Below are 19,935 nucleotides of genomic sequence, written 5' to 3'. Positions count from 1 at the left end.
ATATTAGTATCAGAGTTGAGTCCGTTTTGAGTTATCGCCTAACCCATACCAGCTCTTTTAGTTTGTTTCTTCCATGCTACGTCAACACGAATGTAGGTCAAGCTTGCGGTCTTCCAATTTCAACATGGAGAAAACTTGGTGGATAAAAGGGTCAATCTATGTGATCAAGAACATTAAAACGCGCGAGCATCACATTCAAAAAGTTCAACCCAATTGAAATATTGTGCCTTTTCGCGATCAAGAATCAGAGGGATTGCGTTTTTAATGTTGTTGTCTTCCAAAACAGGGTGAAATTCCGAGGAGGTAGCAGGTGGAGGAACTTTATCATCCTTAGCCATTGGGACAAACTAGTGCTATGGTATCCACTGTTACTTTCGTATCAAATAATCGAAAAAGTAGCACTAATATTTGTTTTGTAAAGAAAATCAAAAATTTATGACAACTAAGCAAACTTGTGATATTGGAATAAAGTGAACTCAAGAAGGAGAGTGTGGTGGAGACCAAAAGTTGCGGAAGAATTATGGTGGGTGAACGAATACTTTTCTAAGATCGAAAAATAAAATTTTGTGGAAGCTAGATCTAAACCTAAACTCTGATACGATGTTAGATTATGAGAAACTTTTTGAATTGAAGTGTATTCCATTGATCAAATATATATGGATTACAATATGAGTCATAATAGAATTAGGATCACTAAATTGACTGGAAGTCTAATATACATCAAATATTCCAAGAGATTAAATCCTAGTAGATTTCTATCTCTATCACTTGCAATTGGTGATGAATAGTCAAACTATGCTCCCTGGAGGTCCAAAAACATGATATTGCTGTAAAGTGTTGTCGACAATTAAAAATACTAATGCAACACTTGTAGGTTGTTTTCAGAAAGTGTGGTTATTCACGGAAACCCATAAAGCCCATAATATACTTACGCGTTGGCAATCTATTTCCATCCTTTCCATCTTAGGTTATAAAATATCGGATATAAGCAGAGAATCCAGTATGTAAGACTAAAGTTCTCATTATGATTTGATGTGAATATCCAGACACACTCCTCCAAACATGTTGCGCCAAAGAACATGATCTAAACAAATGTTGAGAATCTTCCTCCATTATAGAACATGCATCACAAGTGGTATCAATTTCAAAACCACGAGAACGGAGATTCTCATTTTGCATCCGGTACGCGAACATTACAATTAAACACATGTACTTTCCCATTATCAACTTATCCTTGGCGGCTAAGATACTCGTTCCAGACACCACTTTCCAAGCCGACCTCTGGAGTAGCAAATTTCCAGCCTTTCGAATACCTCTAATCCCCAAGATGGGTTACCTTGAATCGTTGTCTGCCTACCCGCTTTCATTGCTGAACATCATTTTGCTGTTGTACGTCTTTAAAAGTAGTAATTGCGGGTTGCGGTATATTCTCCAACCCTACTTCATTAAAAAAAGTCAAATTAAAGTAGAATATTACGAATGCTTAATATTCTATTCCTTTAAATAGCTGTAAATCTGTAATATATCTCTTCGAATCCCATATTCCCATGCATACAACTATTATCAAATCTATCTTATTTCTAACTCTTTTGGTATTTCTAGCAATTTAAAACATTTGAAATCATGAAAATGACTACCGAATTTATGAATACAAGTTTTTTTGTTGACAAAATTCCTAACATTTCTTTATGCAACAATTTCAAAATTAGTAAGTTTCAAGAAGCATACGTGGACACTTTCTACGTCATCCACGTAAGAAAAAAAATATTCAATTGATGGATAATCTCCCTCACCACCTTTATTTATTTACTTTTTTATTTTATAATTTGACGTGTAGTGGTGCCAACAACATCTTGTCAGAAAATCCAGAAACGCACACAGGATTGATGATTCTCGATACCAAAGATCCTAAACTTCCATATTTAGAAACTCATATACTTCCCAATTGATCAATCGAACAATTTAGAACACGCATAATTAGTAAAGGCAATCAAAATGACGAGCAGTGATGAAGGATTTGAAGAACCCAATGAACATTCATTTGAGAAAGTTAAACAGAGGTTAATAGATCGATCTAAGGTAACCCCACCAACTCTCTCTCTTATTTCGTTGGTTTTTATCGAATTTGATTGGGTTTTTGTGAGTTGCGCGATTGATTCTGAAATGGGTATGTTTAATTCTTGAAGAAAGTTGCAGAAACACGAGACAAAACGAAGAAGATCATATCTGAACATGCGGAACGGATTGCTAAACAAGCTGAAGAACACGAACGATTCATCAATAAGGTTTGCTAAATTTAATAATTTGAGTTCATTCGTTTTGATTTCTGTGTTGAATATGCGGATTTATTGAATGCATGTAAGGTGTTTGTTTAAATGCGCAGCTGAAATTTTGTGGGTTTTTTGTTGTTGTTGTTGTTTGATGTCAGGTTACTTATTTGTGTGGTGTACTAGGGTTTGGAGGATTTTGCTTTCTACTTGGGGCAAGTGAGTCTTCAATTCTCTTGCCATCTGATCATTGATTTGCAGTATTTTATTTATTGAGTGTAGTTGTAGGTTGTTGAGTAGTTATAGACTAGTAGCATTTATGTTCGAACTTTCAATTTTCAGGGCCACAAGATGTTCCATATGTGTATTGTTTATTCTATGTTACATTTGTTCCACTTAGATGGATTTACTATCGGTACAAGAAGTGGCATTACTATCTTCTGGTAAGTCTGGTCTCAACTACCTCACATCATGTTTTCAGTACATATCAGTAGTATAATTATTATATATAAGGACTGTTAAATGGCGCTGTCTCATCTTTTATTTTTGCACTTGTATCCTCCACCTGCTATTGTAGCCCACTCCGGTCTCCAAGGAATGCATGGTGTGGCATTTTCGACAGTAATTCGATAAGAAAAATGGAGAAACAGTGCATTTTAGCTTGAACATTGAACTTCATTGTTCGAAAAATATGATTTCTATTGGCGGGTTAAGCAACAACAACACCAACTCGGTGTGTTGTATGGGAACACGAACTAGGTTGTTTTCGGATTGCGGTCTTCAAATACGAAGTTTAGCTCTACTACGTATAGACAATAGGGTACCCTGTTTGAGAAATGCTCACTGTGATCAATCAATGCAACAGTAAGTTAGTCATTAGTTGGTCCCAAAGCTATTAAATGAATGGAATAGTAGTTAGTTAGTCATTAGTTGGTCCCAAAGCTGTTAAATGAATGGAATGGTACTTAAAAGAAAGCTCTATCTATGACATTTACTGAACGATGCATAGTAGTACTTTGATAGCTGTTGAAGAAACAATGTAAGCGTTTTGTTGGTGCTTCTTGAAACACTAATTAAGCTGACAAACTAATTTAAGGTGCAAAAGAAGATAGGAACCAGAACCTTTCTAGTGAGAAGTTGAACTTTTGTATCTAGATTCTAGAAGTACAAATTGATGAGTCATGTAGATTGTAACTCTGCTTTTGTACCTCAGTACGTCGGGTACGCATGCTTAAGTCATCAACACAGGAATTACATCTGTTAGAGGTTCATTTATTCTTCTTTACTCCTCAGACTATTCATTTAACCTCAAATACCTGTTTCATTTTGGGCCAAAATCGTAATTCTTTTACAAAATAGCCGGGTCAGACGCTTGAACACTGACCCATATGTTTCTCATACATTATTGGATAGACATTGGGGACATAGGTAAGAGGTCATTCACATTGTATATCTTAATTTCTTTCTGAGAACTTCTGTATTGACTTTGACCACGTTTGCAGTTCTAAATTAAATTTCTAAAGGTGTCTTGCCTTTACCTCTAAAATTTTCCCTGGACCTCCTCATGATAATGTAATTAAATATGCATATTATTCCTCTCCAAGAATAAAGAGGCAATTTCCTCCTCCGATGCTGAAGTCATCGTTTTCTCTATATCCAAATAGAGGGGCATTTAATTTTCTCAAAGTAACATTGAGTTTTCTGGGATTTTGAAATGATCTCGTGGGAAAATGTTCTCAGATTGACCCTTCATTTAATGGAATCTCTATGTCTCTTGGGCATGTCGATTGTGGAGTGACCTAAGTGTGCCTCTTTGACCTCAAAATTAAGTGAAACGTAGAGCATTTATGTTCCTCACCATTCACACCTTATTACCCTTTGCCCCACTAATGTACTCCGATCATCACGTGATGATCCTCCTTGAGGTTTCAAATTGTGGTTAATATTCTCAATTTCAAACTAATACTGATTGGGTTACATATTCACCTGTGATAATTAGCTTGTCTACCGAATGGTTATTTTGAAAAGATGAATAACCTAGACGGAAAAGTGCATAACCTAGAAGCACTTGAAGAAATACCTCATTCCCCCCCAAAAGCTACTTGCTTGGGACCCTCACGATAGACATGCTGTGTTACTTTTACCTACTTTTTCTTCCGAATGGGTAGGGTTTATAGTATTGTAAAGGGAATGGGAGCTCAACCAAGTATTGTTGTGTATAACTTCAAAAGTTAAGAATCCCTCTTGATTGACTAGTTTTAAAATTTTAATAGTATGACATGGAAAAACTTTCCCTTTCTTTGAATTCTCATATTGTAGTAGCTAGGACCCGAAGGGTTGATTGGGCAATTAGGGTTGGCGAAGCTATATCATCTTTCATTTCTGGTCAGCTCTCTCACTCCCTTCTGTTTTTGGAAAGGATAAACTTGCTGTCAGCTAGTGCTGTTTAGGTCCATATGTAGCGCACATGGAGGAGCATGAACCTTGGCAATGAACAGAAGTGCTACGAGGCCTTTGTTTTGGAATGGGGGGTGCTATGAACATCCTTGCAACTAATGTGATTATTCTTGAATCTTCATGTTAAGGTAGTGCTTATGTATACAAAAGATTAGTTGTTAAAAGTAAATATAACAGAGTTACGCCAACAGAACACATGAGTAGTTATTGAAAGAGACTAGTTAAGCAGATTTGCACAACCAAATCCAAAGTTGCTTTACTTTGTACTGTTTCTGGTCACAATTTGGATGGGAGCTGTACTGGATGCGTCTCGAATTGTACGGATATAGATATGGAAGGCTGTAAATGGAGGTCCAGCTGTGCTTAATTTGTTGTGGTCATCCTTTTCCCATCACCCTAAAAGTGGCTTAATTTCCATAGAAAAAAGGGCAAAGTAGCTCAAAATCTTCTTGACAACTTAGGTTATATGTACTTTTTTTAATTACAGCTAGTCCTTTTCATTGGTGAATAAGCAGGCATCTGTAATATCAATTATCGACGTACGACATTCCCTTTTTTTTTCATCTCTTCTGTTAGAATAATGCCTTGAATCGGTCAAGCCCCTATTGCAACGCCCAAGCACGGGGATCTCGCAACGTGGTCCCGATGGGGGTTCGGGGAACTTTACGGTATCTGTGGTTCTGGACTAGGCTTATCTGTTTTGGGCCTATTTTCTGGGCTTTTCGCATCTGTATCATGGAATTAAAACTCGGCCGTTCCGTTCTGTAACCTATTTTGGATTTGCCGTTACGCGAAAACCCGTTACGTTACGGTTTGACAAAAATCACGTCTTTCTCCCCGCGACGTCCGTTACGTAACGGTGACTTGCCGCGTTAGACGTTTTTTTCTCCGTTACACCGTTCTTTTACATAAATTGACCAAAAATATTTTTGTAATTAGTTATGTAGTTTATGAAACATGATATTTCTAGCGCTTATTTGTTCACAGAATATAATAGTCACTCATATTAGGATAGATTTGGTTATATTGTCTTGATATAATACTTTTTAGACTAAAAATGTAATAATAAGGCTTAGACATGCTAACGTGGGTTTTTTCAAAAAATTCACACCGCGTTAGCCGCGATCCGTTCTATTCTTCCGTTACAAGCGGTTTCCGCGACAACGCGACCGTTACCGCGAACGCGACCGCATCCGCGTTTTTTTTCTATGATTTGTATAGAGAGTACTATATAAACTCTCTAGGTCATAACCTAGTTGTATTATGTAATCTGTACTCCTTAAGATCAATAAAACTTTCCTCCTCCCTGCCTGTGGACGTAGCTAACACATCGTTAGTGAACCACGTTAAATCTCTGCGTTCTTTATTTACGTTATTTAATCTTTCTTGCATCCGTTATAACATCTTCAATTGTCATGAGCATCTGTTCCTGTATGTTTGCATATATTCTTTAGTTGTTCGACTGTATCGTTATATTTTTTTAAAAAGAAGCAATCATAAGTGGTGCCATGGACCTCATAGGTGCATATACTCGCATCGAAATCTCTCATCACGATATCCTTGATACTGTAATGGCCAATCTTTTATACTCCCTCATTTGTCCACTCCTTTAATAAGCCACAGCTAAACCGTTCCATAATTATTACTTTCTAAATTCAGGCAAATATCTTCCCCGTATTACTCTACCATTAAGTGTTAATGTTACCATAGGCTTTAACTAAGAATTCCAAAGAAAGCCAATATCTGATATGGTAGAGATGTAACTAACATAATGAAGGATGGTACTTCAACTCGTAGTCTGATACTATGCTTGTTTGTGTTTTGGTTAACTCTACGTCAACAGTTTGACAGCCGCAATAGTTTACCATGCATTGGCATATTTTCTCTCTTTTTTTGTTTAAATTTCATAAACAAATAATTCTAGTTGCAAATCTTTTTAGTATAATATCTTGACTGAATGTCTACCCATAAATTGATCTCGTATCGCATGCTTAATCATTGTTCAGAAAAATAATGCTATAGCACTTCGTGCTTTGAAGTTGTAAAGGGATAGAAGGTGCTCTGAATGATGAGTACTCCATTAATTTGGAACCTGGAAGTCATTTTGTGTCTCAGATCAAGGTTGAAGTAATTGAACATAAATCGGACATTTTAGTTTTTACATAGGACTCTGGGTAATTATGTTCTGTTTGGGACTTCCAAGTATGATTAGAAATGGAGGTGAGAATGGATCTATGAGAATTTCTCGGCAGCAATTTTATTTTTAACAATGTAGATGATGCGTTATTTTCCTTGAGCTATTTAGTTATACATGACCATTGAAATACTTCTTTTGACTATTGCATTATACAGCAGTGTCACTGTGCAAGTGCTGTTTTACTTCACTTTGTTGCCTATTAAGGCTTACAGTTATGTACTCTGAGACTTGATGGTAAATAGATAAATAATACAGACTAGCTTCTATTGCCAGGAGTCCAAGATTTCTGATTAGCTTTGTCTTCTTTTTTGGACATTGCTTTTGTATAAAACATATGAGGAAATAGCTCATCTTAGGTTGTTCTTGTTGTGGCAGGACTTTTGCTACTATGCGAATACAATATTCTTGGTTACACTTCTGATGTATCCGAAGAATGAAAAGCTTTTTATGGTTTGCTTTTCATTTGCTGAGGCAAGTCATTCTTTTTACTCTGGTGTTACTTCAAATTTGGTTGGTCAATCACTCCTCTTCCCTTTTAATCTATTCTTGACTTGCATTGCAGGGGCCATTAGCATGGGCAATTATTGTGTGGAGATGTAGCTTGGTTTTTAATTCCATTGACAAAATTACTAGTGTCCTTATTCACCTATTACCTGGTAAGCTAAGAATTTAAATGGACTTCGTGGAATCAGAAAATTATCTCTTCTTTGTTATTAATACCTTGTGGGAAGTCCTCAATCCTCAGAAACTGATTTTATGTTTGGACAGGATTTGAATAAGAATAAAAGAAATGTAATTAGCAGTAGTTCTGTACATGTGATGCACTGATATGGTAAATTTGTTGTATTTATGTGTGGCAATCTGTGCCTAGATGATTTGGGAATCTTTCCTTTATTAGAATATTCCGGCTATGAGTTTATCACCTTGTCTTCTTTGTCACCATATTCTTCTTTTAGGCCCGAAATCAGAAATATGCTACATTAGAGCTTATATTGTTGTTCCAATTTTCACAAAAATTCTGTTACTTCATGAGTTGCTGAGGCAATTTCTAGAGGTGTCAATGTTTTGGCAGGTTATTGTGTTTATGCAATTACGACAATTGGTATTAGCAAGTGAAATAAATTATGCAATTTCTGCAAATTGAGAGGCTGAATTAAGTCAATTAGGATAATGATTTATCGGAAACAAGTCAATAAAACCTCTGCAACAGAACAAATCTGAAAATTTTAAATCAGTTGTTTATTTGGTGTAGAGAGGAGCCCTTTTTGTGATTTGGTCAGAACTCAAAAGTTTGAAATGGTTGTTTTTTCAGGATTGGTTTTCTTTACTATTCGTTGGTGGAATCCAGCTACCTTTGCAGCCATGCATCCTGAAGGAACTGCTCAAAGAGTCTCATGGCCTTACGTGGAAAACAAATCATACCCGTGGACTTGGCTGTTTCTTGTCCCGTTGGTAGCTTACACCCTTTGGCAAGTTCTCTACTTTCTAATAGTTAATGTGTTGCGTAGACAGAGGCTGTTGCGGGATCCAGAAGTCATGACTTCTTACAGGTATTCTCTTTTTCTTTTCTTCTTTTAACATATAAAGTAAAGATGCTATATACAGAGTATGAATTTTCTCATTGTAAAAGCAGGTGATTGAAATCTTATAAACCCTGTATAGATTTCTGTGGATTTGCTGTCGCGAATATCTTTATGCTTGATTGGAAGTGCGAGTGATTTCCAAATCGGGGCATTTCTTACTCTCAACTTTTCAGGATTTGTCTGGCTTGATTGAAGCCTTCTCCATTTTCTTTAGAGCATAGTTATCAAACACCTTGGTTTTGGTCTTCAACCTAATAAAATATAATATTTTTCCATTTCTCTCTCCCCAACACCAAACTCAACACCAATAACATTTAACAACATTTATCAAACACCAAAAATTCATTTCTCTCCTACATCACCCATACCCCACCTACATTTATATCTCATGATATTGTTAAGGATAAGTATATATAATCAAATTATTAGTGGCATAATTAATCGTTATTAATTAAGTTAGTGACATATTAATTGTTTATTAATTAAATTTTATAATCGGCTAATAAATATTTAATTAAAAATACTTAAAAAAATAAACTAAGTAAAAACTTCACTTGTTAAGGTATATAATTTATATTAATAATAAACTTAACTTGTTACCTAAAAACTCAATCATTACAACCCTTAAATAAGTGGTATTGCATACTACTAACATATAACATGAATCACTAGTTTGTCTTCCTTGAGAGATTTGTGTACTTCATGATCACACACTCGAGCTCTATTGGCCATATATGTTGATAAACTTGCAATGCGCGGTTTGAGGAATATTCAAAAGGTTCATCGGTGTTCGTCCTATTTTTCCTTAGCCTTGTACTAGTTGAAGGTTCTGGTTGTTGTTCCTCATATTGTGTTGGATCATAGTAGAGTACTAGAGTGCATATTTATTAAACAACAAAAAATGAGTTATTAGCCATTGTTTAAGTTTTTGTTAACAACAAAAAAATTAAACAAGAGAGAAGAAAATAAATATTTTTTGTGATCTAAAGTGGATCAATATTAGTGTCTATTTGTAGAGCATAAAAAAATAAAGACATTTATAATATTTTTTTTTTTTTAGTTGTAATAATTTTTTTTTATTGACATTGTAAATTTGCAATAGGTATGTATTTTTAACACAACAAATCTATGTCATAAATCACATTGCATTTTTAAAAAAAAAATAGATAACCAATAATTTTGGTCCCCATAGGACACATGTCAATATCTCCAAGCAAGACTTTGGTTTTCCATTCAATTTTTTATTTTTTTTTGGTTTCATTATCTCTCTAACTTTCTCACTCATCTCTCTACCTCTTTTATTATTTTTTATTCACTTCTCTCTCCTAAACACCAACCCAAGGTGTTTGATAACTATGGTCTTAGAGCATGTTTATCAAACACCTAAGAGTTTGGACTTCAACCTAATAAAATATAATATTTTATTCTCTCTCTCCCAACACCAAACTCAACAATATTTAACAATATTTATCAAACACCATATCTAAAATGTTACTTTGCATTTTTAAAAAAACAAACAATATTGTTTGGTCCCCCCATATGCCACATGTTAAACCCTCCATGCATGAAATTGGTTTACCATCTGTTGTTCATGAACACCAATTCTTGAATGGATTCACTCTGCCTCTCTTCCTTTCTCTCTCGTCTCTCTACCTATTTTATTGTTCTTCATTCAATTCTCTTTCTTGAACAGCAAAGGTTGGTGTTTGACAAACATGCTCTTATGACATTATTCATTGAAAATTACAGGGAACTTTCAAAGAAAGCTCAGAAAGCAAACAGCATATGGTGGCGCCTGAGTGGCTTGCTCGGGGACCAAAATCGAATGTTGATGTATATAGCTTTTCAGGCTCTGTTTACTGTAGCAACAATGGCACTCACTGTTCCCATCTTCCTTTCATATGAGTTATCTGTCATCTTCCAAATTCTAAAGGTATCTGCCGCAGTCTGGAATGGAGGAAGCTTTATACTAGAAGTTATGCCCAGACAGGTGATTCAGAAGGAGAAGAAAAAAACAGAGATGCAACCTCTTGAAGTTGAAACTCAGCCTGATTCATCATCATCACCTGTTCAGACCCCAGTTCCTGCAGATCACATACAATAGAGGTGATCAAAGCCCGGCTGGGCTGGGCTTTAACACAAAAGATTCATACCCAGACCCGTAAATTTGGTGCAGGCTTTTGGGGATGAAACGGGGTTTTTTCAGGCCGGTTCGGGAGTTGGTCTGCTCAAACTCTCGTACTTTTTCGGGCCGGGCTATAGTTCCTGCAGATCATATACAACAATCTTGACAGTTGCAATCTCCCATGCCCGCCTTATTAATGATTTCATTTTCCCTCGTGTTTTTTTTATGAATGAACTTCAGTTCATACTTAAATATAAGAATGAATGTACTGCTTTTTGACGATGAACTTCCTGTCTTGTCTATAATCTGATCAAGCATAGTCAATTAGTCATGTATTAGGATGCATCTGCAGGTTTTATTATGAGATAATTTCTCGTTGACTTTAAAGTATATTTGTGTAATTGTGTATGTGTTAAAATCATTAATTTGTATAGGGACAATATCTTAAACTTGTCCATAACTTTAAAAGAAACTTGTCTTATGAAATTGGCTTTGTTGGTTGATCGTGCAATTCTCCCTCGGCATCCGGTGAAGTTATTGCAAATTTGCATTGTTTTTACTGCAATACCCCAACATGAAAATTTCGCTAACTGTTATTCTAGATAAGGGTTATTTATTATTTTATCTGTGTTGGGTCAATTTTGGGCAAATTTTGCTGGTTTATTCTGTAATTAGAAATCCTTAATATTGATAAATTTTGTCCTCTTCTCTGCTTGTGGACGTGGTTAACACATTACTAGTGAACAATGTTAAATCTCTATGTTTATTTACGTTCTATCTTTCTTACTTTCATTATAACATCTGACACGTAGAATTGTACATGTTGAATGACTGAGGTTTTAATGATGGATTTAAGCACTAAAAGTAGAAAGATTGGCAACATTAATACGGAGTATACAAATTTCCCCCAAATTCTGAAACTATATGGAGTACATGCATGATACTCTCCACTTATTAATTCCCTGCAAAACATTCCAAGTGATTGTTGTCCACCTTTCTCTTCGGTGGCGTAAATTAACAAAACTACAACACCATAATTCATCGTCATTTATTATACTCTACGTAAGATAGTGACAGAAACATGTAACGCATTATAATTCCTTGTCATTTTACCCAATCACATGCTTGGATGGGGATCGGACGATCCTAGAGGTTCTGATCTAGTAGGATCATGCATGCTGTTTTCTTAGCCATTTCAATACATCAAAATCAATGTACCTATCGTATACAATATCAACCACAACATATGTAAGACTCCTGTAGTAAAGATGGATGTGGGTCGGGTCGGGTTGAGCCCACGAACTATATATGAATCTGAACGAGTCCGACCCATGTCAAGCCCAATCTGCATCGTACCAGACCAAATTATCAAAATGGGCTCGGGGCCTGAGGCCCTTGTGCTAAGCCGAGTCGGACCGTCGTGTATAAGCTTAATTTTACTAAATGTAGCGTGCTTTGTCATGCTGGGTAGAATCGTATCGTGTTTTTTCCAAAAAAAAATCGCGGCCTAGTCATGAGGCAATCGTCTTACACGTGTCGGGCCATGTTTTTTCGTGCCCGTGCCGGTCGTCCCGGCGGCCCGGCCTACAACCATCGCCCTAGTCCCGACACAATACATCTTGCTCGTGCCAGGCCGTATTTTTTTCGTGTCCATCATGGTCTACAACCATCTTTACTCACTAGTATGTATTTCGTATTTATCAATTTTTGTCCACCGAAAGTCTATCCTAAGCCCCACCTCAAACCAAAAGTGACAAAAAACTACACCTAGTTGTAGTTGTATATGACAGGAGAACAACCTGTACATTGGACTTGCATATTCCTAATAATAAGAGTTTTGTAATTGATTCCTAAATTACGATAACAATAATAATTGTATCCACGAAATTATATATGGAGCACAAGATTAATTAGATAATCTATCATTCTAGCAACTAGCCAACTAGCTCCAAATTTATATCTGCAGACCAAGTTTAACAATGGCATCCCACAACCGTTGGATCTCGCCGTAGACGTCATCCGTCGGCAGCAGGAACCTACAACAAGGACATGTGTTTCTTTTGCTAAGCCAAGGCAACACACACTTCCAATGGAATTTGTGTTGACATGGAAGTTCACACACATCCCTCCCTTGACTCATCTCCTCTTTGCATATCACACACTCTACCCCACCACCACTCTCGACTGACGGCAACGCCACCACCGCGTCCACGGATGCCGCTACCTCCTTCCCCGCCTCAACGCCATCACACCCTTTCGAACCGACAAACCTCCTGCACTTTACTACCAGGTCTACTAGAGCCCCCAACACTTGGTAGGGAGATAGGGATAATGCGAACCCTGTGTATAGGTTACCTAATATGGTATCAGAGCCATACGTTTTCAGTATCCCCTGCCAGCGTGCAGGGGATACGTTCTCCAGAATTGTCGGCTGGTGCTGACGAACTTCACAGAAGAATAAGAGTAACAAGACGGAATCGAGATCACGAAGTCGAACCCTGTTGGAGGAGGGTATATACACAGGTGATGACGACGACAGAGGGAATAAGAAGGGTGTAAGGAGGTGGAGGAAGGAGAGGAGGTGGCGAGCGATGAGGAGGGATTTTTCAGAGAGTGAAAGGGAGTAGAGGTGGTTGAGGGTGTGAGCAAAGAGGGTGGGGGAAGTGAGGAGCGATGCGAGGTGGTGGTTGTGGCGGCGGAAGGCGGCCGAGAGGGAGGCGGAGAGTGAGGTTAGTTGAGAAGAGGTGAGTGTAGAGAGGGCAGCCATGATCATTGATTCTGTTGTTGTTGTTGTAGATTGGTCTGCCATTATAGATTATAGGATTCTTTGATTATAGATTATAGGATTCTTTGTATGATCATCTAACTTTTTTTGTGTTAGTGGGGAAGAGAAGTCCTGTAAATGAAGGAATTGATGTGTGGGACATTTAGTTTATATAGCCATTTTTGTGGCTTGTTTGGGCCACAAGAATTTCTCACTTTGACTATTTTGCATAATTTCATAGTCCGACCACGTCGAAGGCCTTAATATAGAAGACTAGAAGTGATTATTCTCCCTAAAGTTAAAGGTAAAATCCGAAAAGCAAAAGGCTAATCTAGTGTTTATATCACTAATCCGGTTACGGAGTGTATTGTCATCCTATTATACTTCTCCCGTCCCACAAATATCGCATCATTTTGACTTTACACTAGTTACGTTGTGTCTTTGACTATCTTTTGTACTACATCCGTTGCATTAAATTCTTTTACACTTTGAAAAATGTGTCCAAAAATCAAAAATTTGACCATAAATTCTCACTATTATATCTATCAAAAATTATTATAAGATATCTTCTTAGATTTGTCTCGAAATGTATTTTTTATAAATATCAACTTTTTATAATTTTTTGCAACACATAATGGGATATATTAACGGTCAAACATTACACCGGAGTCCGTGCAAATAGCAAGTGTATAAAGATCTTTTTAAAACGGAGGTAGTAATATATACGTAAGAAAATATATATGTAATCATATATTTAGGAACTTATTAGATATGTATCGATATATACTTTCTAAATATCAAATTTTTTATTTTACTTTTACTTATGTATAGTTTGAGATATTAAGAGGTCAAAGTCACTTGTTGGTGAGTGTAAAATCGACATCACAAATTCTTATTTATATGGTGTGTACGATAAATATTGTACACCGAAGTTAAAGTTAACGTAAAATGCTTAAAATTTACCCTTATATAGGTAAAAGTTATCTATTTTTTAGTAATAAATTTGTTCATTTTAATAAAAAAATCATTGGAAATCACTAATAATGTATAAAATTAATCATTTAATCTTTTAAGATGTTTATCTATCATTTTTTTTAATTACATAAAAATTAGAGAAAACTGGTAAAAGTTATGTTGGTGTACAATAAACTTATTATACACCTTGTATATACAAGACCTTTTGAATCAATATGGTGCAATATTTAAGGAACGAAGGTATGAAAATATGGAATACGTGTTTTAAATCCTGGGTAGTACTCAAGATATGTGATTACATTGCGTCTATATATTTTACTCCGTAGCTTTTATGACTAAGATATGAAAATATTTATACTTCGTATATCTTTTACTAATTTAATAGTTTTTCCAACGTAAAAATCTACTATTACTTGTATGTATACTCCATATGCATTATCTATAATCTGTACCAGATTTTTTATTAGCTATTTGTAAAGGACAAAACAATGGGATGAATTCCATTTTCCCTTAAAGATGGTAAATTGCTCTGGTCATTCCAAATTTCCAACATCTTCATGCAGTTAAAAGTAATTTACCATCTTTAAGGAAAAATTGACATTAACAGTCTTAATTATAAATAGTCTGTTTTATAAAGTCCAAACTTTTTTATTAACTCCGTATGATCCCAACTTTTGGATTGTGAATGCAAGCACGTTAGCACGTGGTTGAGTGAAAGAAGAAATAGCGGAGACAACACCAGATTTTGAGGCTATATTAACTGGTTGAGCAGGTTAATACTGCATGAAGATCCTTTTGAGATGATATCCTTAAAAGTTAGGTACACCCTAATTTAATAAAAAGTTAAGTCCTTTCAAAACGTATTATCCATCGTTAGGACTGCTAATATCGATTTTCCTACATTTTATATTATCTTATATACATATATTCGGTTTAATAAATATTTTAAAGCAAGATATTGCAATTAACTAGTACAAATGTACAATCCCCCGAAATATATAAGACGAACTTCTAGTGTATAGAAACATTGAACACCAAAAAAAGGCGAGGTAGGTAAAGGCAAAAGCAAACTCCAAGTTGTGCACAGAATGTTATGGACATATGCAATTGGATTTGTGCAATGGATTTGATTTGATTGCAATTGGATTTGTTAAGAAAAAAAAGTAGGGTTAATTTGTTGTGGTCTTGTGGATCACAATGCAATTGATCGATTGACGTAGTTACATATCCATATGCATGTGTATATGATTTGTGCACAAAGTCCAATTAGCAACATTCTCAATAATACATCTCCTTTTATTTTAGTAATAACCCGATATTGTGTTTTTATAATTTGGAATCGAATTGACCTGATCCGAAGTATATGCCCGCTAATGATTTTGTACGTCCCGCTACTAATGTATCCACATTGTATGAACCCAAAGCGATAAGAATTGAAATGATAAGAACCTGAACTGATAAGAACCTGAACCCGATGTAACATGACTACACTTGTTCAACCCAACCCGTTTCAGACCTCTATCTGATGAGCCCAACCCGGTATGAGCCTCACCTGATATGATATGAATTGAAGTTGCTACAATCAGGTTAAACCTGTTTACAACCCAATGCGTTCCAACCCGACTCGATTATAATTCGATCTGATATGAACCGACTCGATTATAATCCGATCCGATATGAACCCGATTCGATATGAAACTGTGGTTAATCAACCTGACCTGCTAATTTTCGAACCCAACCAGATCCGACCCGTTAGCCAAATGATCAACTTGTGTAAACATGAATAGATGAACCTGACCCAAACCCAATCTGTTTGTCCGAATTCACACCCCTATCACCTATGCATGTGCATATGATTTATGCACAAAGTCCAAGTAGCTACATTCCCAATTAATCTCCTTTGATCTACACTGCAAATAATTGCAAAGAAACAAGCAGAAATGGAATAATAACTCAAAGACATTTTGCAAAATCAATGAGAAATTATCGCCTTTGTATGAACTCCATTGTTCCCCAAGTCTCTAACATGGTTTAATAATTGCAAATTTTGTGTCACCTTTTGTTTAATTTTATTCACTTGGCTTTCTCTATATTAACTTTTAGGTTAATCATCCATTTTTCATAAGGATTTTGGTGTAGCAGATCTACATTAATCTGATCCACTAAACAGTCCAATTAATTGAGCAACGTGTAAGTTTGTCATTCATTTATGGAGATTGAAGACTCCCTTCTTCCTCTCAGTAATTTCACAGATCCACTGATAAAAAGCGGCTCCCTGTTACATATTTCGATCATTTGATCTCACTGAATAATTAATTGTTAATAAATGTGATCTCACTTGTATTTATTAGACATTTTATAAATACATTAAATGCGTATTTAGAGCAAAGAGATCAATTCATTCAGTTTCCAAAACTAGAAGTGTTGCACCTCTTCAAATACGACCATTTAAGACAAGTCTTGTATTTATTCGAAACAGAGGGAGTACTATGTTTGTCTTACTAAGTAAGTGGGAAATAAATATAGAAGTTCGTAATAACAGTATGAATATATAATTTGTCTTCTAAAAAATAGTACCCCGCTTTCATTAACCAAAAAAATACAAATTTAATATTTAAGTACTACTACCTCCGTTTCAAAAAGATCTTTACAGTTACTATTTGCACGGACTCCAATGAAATATTTAACTACTAATATATCCAATTTCGTAAGTGAAAAAATCATAAAAATTTGATATTCTAAAAATACGTCCCGAGACCAATCTAACAAGATCTTACATGTAACGTTTTGATGTATATAATGGTGAGAATTTACGGTCAAAGTTTTTATACTTTGTACACATTTTCCAAAACGTAAAGAATTTTTTGAAACGGAGGTAGTATAAATTAAGACGAATCTAACCAAATTTCACAAGATTATGATTTTTCGAATCTAATAAAATTCCACAATAATATGTTTTTTCATATATAATTAAGTATCACTAAAGTAGTAGATTGCATTTGTATAGAGGGTGTATGAATAATTAATGAATCTTTCAAAAGAATTAATCCCGAATATTTTTGAGTATGGCAAGAGTATGAATAATTGATTTTCAAGAAGAAAAAAACATGAGTATTTCAAATATAAAAGGAGTATAAATAATACTAAGTAACTCCATTCTTGAAAGTTATTTACGCTTTTCGTTTAAGTCCGTTCCCTAAAAATTATTTATACTTATGCTTTATTCTACTTTTAGAATATAATGTTTACAATTATACCCTCCATTCTTATTCATCCACTTACAACATTTTTTGGCCCACCTGCATAATTACATCCTCTATTCTGATTTTTTTATTCATTTACTTTCACCCTTAAACAAGAAGTCACTTTCACCCACTTGCAAATAACTAACCCACTTGCTCACCCTGACATTTACCTTAATTCACATGAAAACAGTAACCGTAAAGAATATATAGGAACGGAGGTAGTACATCTTTCAAAAGAAATAAATCCCAGAGATTTTCAAATATGACAAGAATATGAATAATTTTTCTTTCAAAAGAAACAAATCATGGATATTTTCAAACATGAAAAAAGTATGAATAATTTATCTTTCAAGAGAAACAAATCATGGAGATTTTTACAAATATGGCAAAAATATGAATAATTGATCTTACAAGAGAAACAAATCATGGGGATTTTTTTACAAATATGGCAAAAATATGAATAATTGATCTTACAAAAGAAACAAATCATGTGGATTTTTACAAATATGGCAAGAATATGAATAGTTAATCTTGAAAAGGAAATAAATCATGAAGATTTTAAAATATGGCAACAAAAAATTGAGGAGATAATAAAACTTAATAAAATAATTAAAGCCATTGGAAATGGATTCTTATAAATTGAGTGTTTCATTCACAAACTTGGAAGACAAAAACCACTAAAGATTATAGAGTATTTTAAAACACATTTGTTATTTTGGTAAATTTTAAAACACAATTTTTGAAGGCATCGGTCATGAAGAAAAGAAAGAGGAAGAGGAGTTTACAAACTAGTGATGCTTACATTTTGAAGCATGCACATATACTCAATCAAGTCAGTAAATTACCTGATTATTTGAATGTGGGGATAATTAAATTACCTTTGCCTCTTTCATTTGTTGGGTATGTATAATTTACCCTTCTTCTCTTTTTATGATTTTTTTTTCCGGTTCTTGTTAATTTATAAACTTTGTTGATGTCTTGTTCTTGACAAAAATAATATGATTATTAGTATAAAATTGAGTGAGAAAAACATTGATAACGTCACGTACAACTTGAAAATATCGTTAAAGCCTTGTTCTCTTCATTTGATTTAGTCTGATTTTTCTAGTTTTTTGTATGGTCTGATCTGATCTATTCTGAATGTTTTCTGTGAGTGTAACCATATAAAAAACGGATGGATTAAAAAAATTATATAATAGCCTATGTTTACTATTATTTTCATTGCACATAATTATACATTGTTATGTAATTTAGGAGGGGAGGGTGTAGTTATTTACTTACGTATTTATTTAATTAATTTCTTGGTTTTAAAACATTATTTTCAATGGAATAAGTGGCTTGTGTCCATTTTGAATTCTTGTGAACATTATGTTTTAATGTGGTATACAATAGTTATACCCGAAAGTAGAAAAAATATGTAAATTAGATGATAACTAATATTGAGTGTTAGAGAGGGAGATGAGTGGAAGGGGTTGAATGAGTGTATGAATTAAATGGTAATTTGATGTTGAATGAGGAAGATATACTAGATCGAAGAGGTGTTGAAGCTGTAAAATAATTCATATAACAAACAACAAAAGGAAAAATTGGAAAAAAAAAATATGCTTCGTATATATTTATAAATGAAAGATAGGGTGACACGTGACATTTAATCATTTATGGTTCCCACAGGAATGTGCTTATAAGAATGATGTTACGGAAAATGAAAATTCATCAACGCATGGATTTCCTTGGCATCATTACATGGCTGGTGAATCTTCCTCCTCTGTTGAAAAGGTTACATCTAATGTGAGAAATACATCTAAAGTGAAAGATATTAAGCTTGAAGGAAGAATCATTCAAGTTGTTCCTGTTAAGCTTAATTCTCATATAACTTTGGGGAAATGATGGAAGCTGCATAAAGAAAATCCGTTTAGGGAATTGTGAAGAGATTCCTTCTCCAAATCAATCAAATGAAAGAGCTATTGATCTCCCACATTTCACAATAATCCTCAACTATGTCACTTGTGGATCCCGAAGCCTATCGATCCCCGACTTGTTGGTCGACTCATTTAATTATTTGGCCGTGACACGACTGGATCTTGCCTATTCGGTGCATGTCTTATCTCAATTGAAGTTGCTTTACTTGTTGTTCGATATCTCAAAGGCACTCCATGCCAAGGGATTTTGTTACGTTCAGATAGTGAATTGACTCTCCAAGGATGCATGATGTGACTCGGACTGAGCTGCTTTCCCTATTACTCGTCGGTCGCTGACATATTGACTTGTATTTTTTGGGCCAATCACCTATTTCATGGGAAACAAAGAAGCAACATACAATTT

General features: G+C 34.9%; 2 protein-coding genes across 2 annotated transcripts; one reads left to right on the top strand and one right to left on the bottom strand.

Annotated features, from left to right (window-relative positions):
* The first annotated feature begins 1,821 nt into the window (after positions 1-1,821).
* Positions 1,822-11,130, top strand: LOC110793994 (glycerophosphocholine acyltransferase 1). The gene is made up of 8 exons (XM_021998937.2): positions 1,822-2,079; positions 2,187-2,285; positions 2,429-2,486; positions 2,610-2,710; positions 7,297-7,392; positions 7,484-7,577; positions 8,234-8,471; positions 10,254-11,130. The coding sequence occupies exons 1-8, from the start codon at positions 1,996-1,998 to the stop codon at positions 10,606-10,608; spliced, it is 1,125 nt and encodes a 374-aa protein (XP_021854629.1). The 5' UTR covers positions 1,822-1,995; the 3' UTR covers positions 10,609-11,130.
* Positions 11,131-12,380: 1,250 nt separating this feature from the next.
* On the bottom strand, positions 12,381-13,635 carry LOC110793995 (E3 ubiquitin-protein ligase SGR9, amyloplastic). Its single transcript, XM_021998938.2, has one exon. It carries the CDS (start codon positions 13,436-13,438, stop codon positions 12,584-12,586), a length of 855 nt encoding a protein of 284 aa, XP_021854630.1. The 5' UTR covers positions 13,439-13,635; the 3' UTR covers positions 12,381-12,583.
* Positions 13,636-19,935: the final 6,300 nt, after the last annotated feature.

This window comes from Spinacia oleracea, chromosome 2 (assembly GCF_020520425.1).
Source record: "Spinacia oleracea cultivar Varoflay chromosome 2, BTI_SOV_V1, whole genome shotgun sequence".
In the NCBI taxonomy this organism is placed as follows: domain Eukaryota; kingdom Viridiplantae; phylum Streptophyta; class Magnoliopsida; order Caryophyllales; family Amaranthaceae; genus Spinacia; species Spinacia oleracea.
This window is presented reverse-complemented; position numbering and strand designations above follow the sequence as displayed.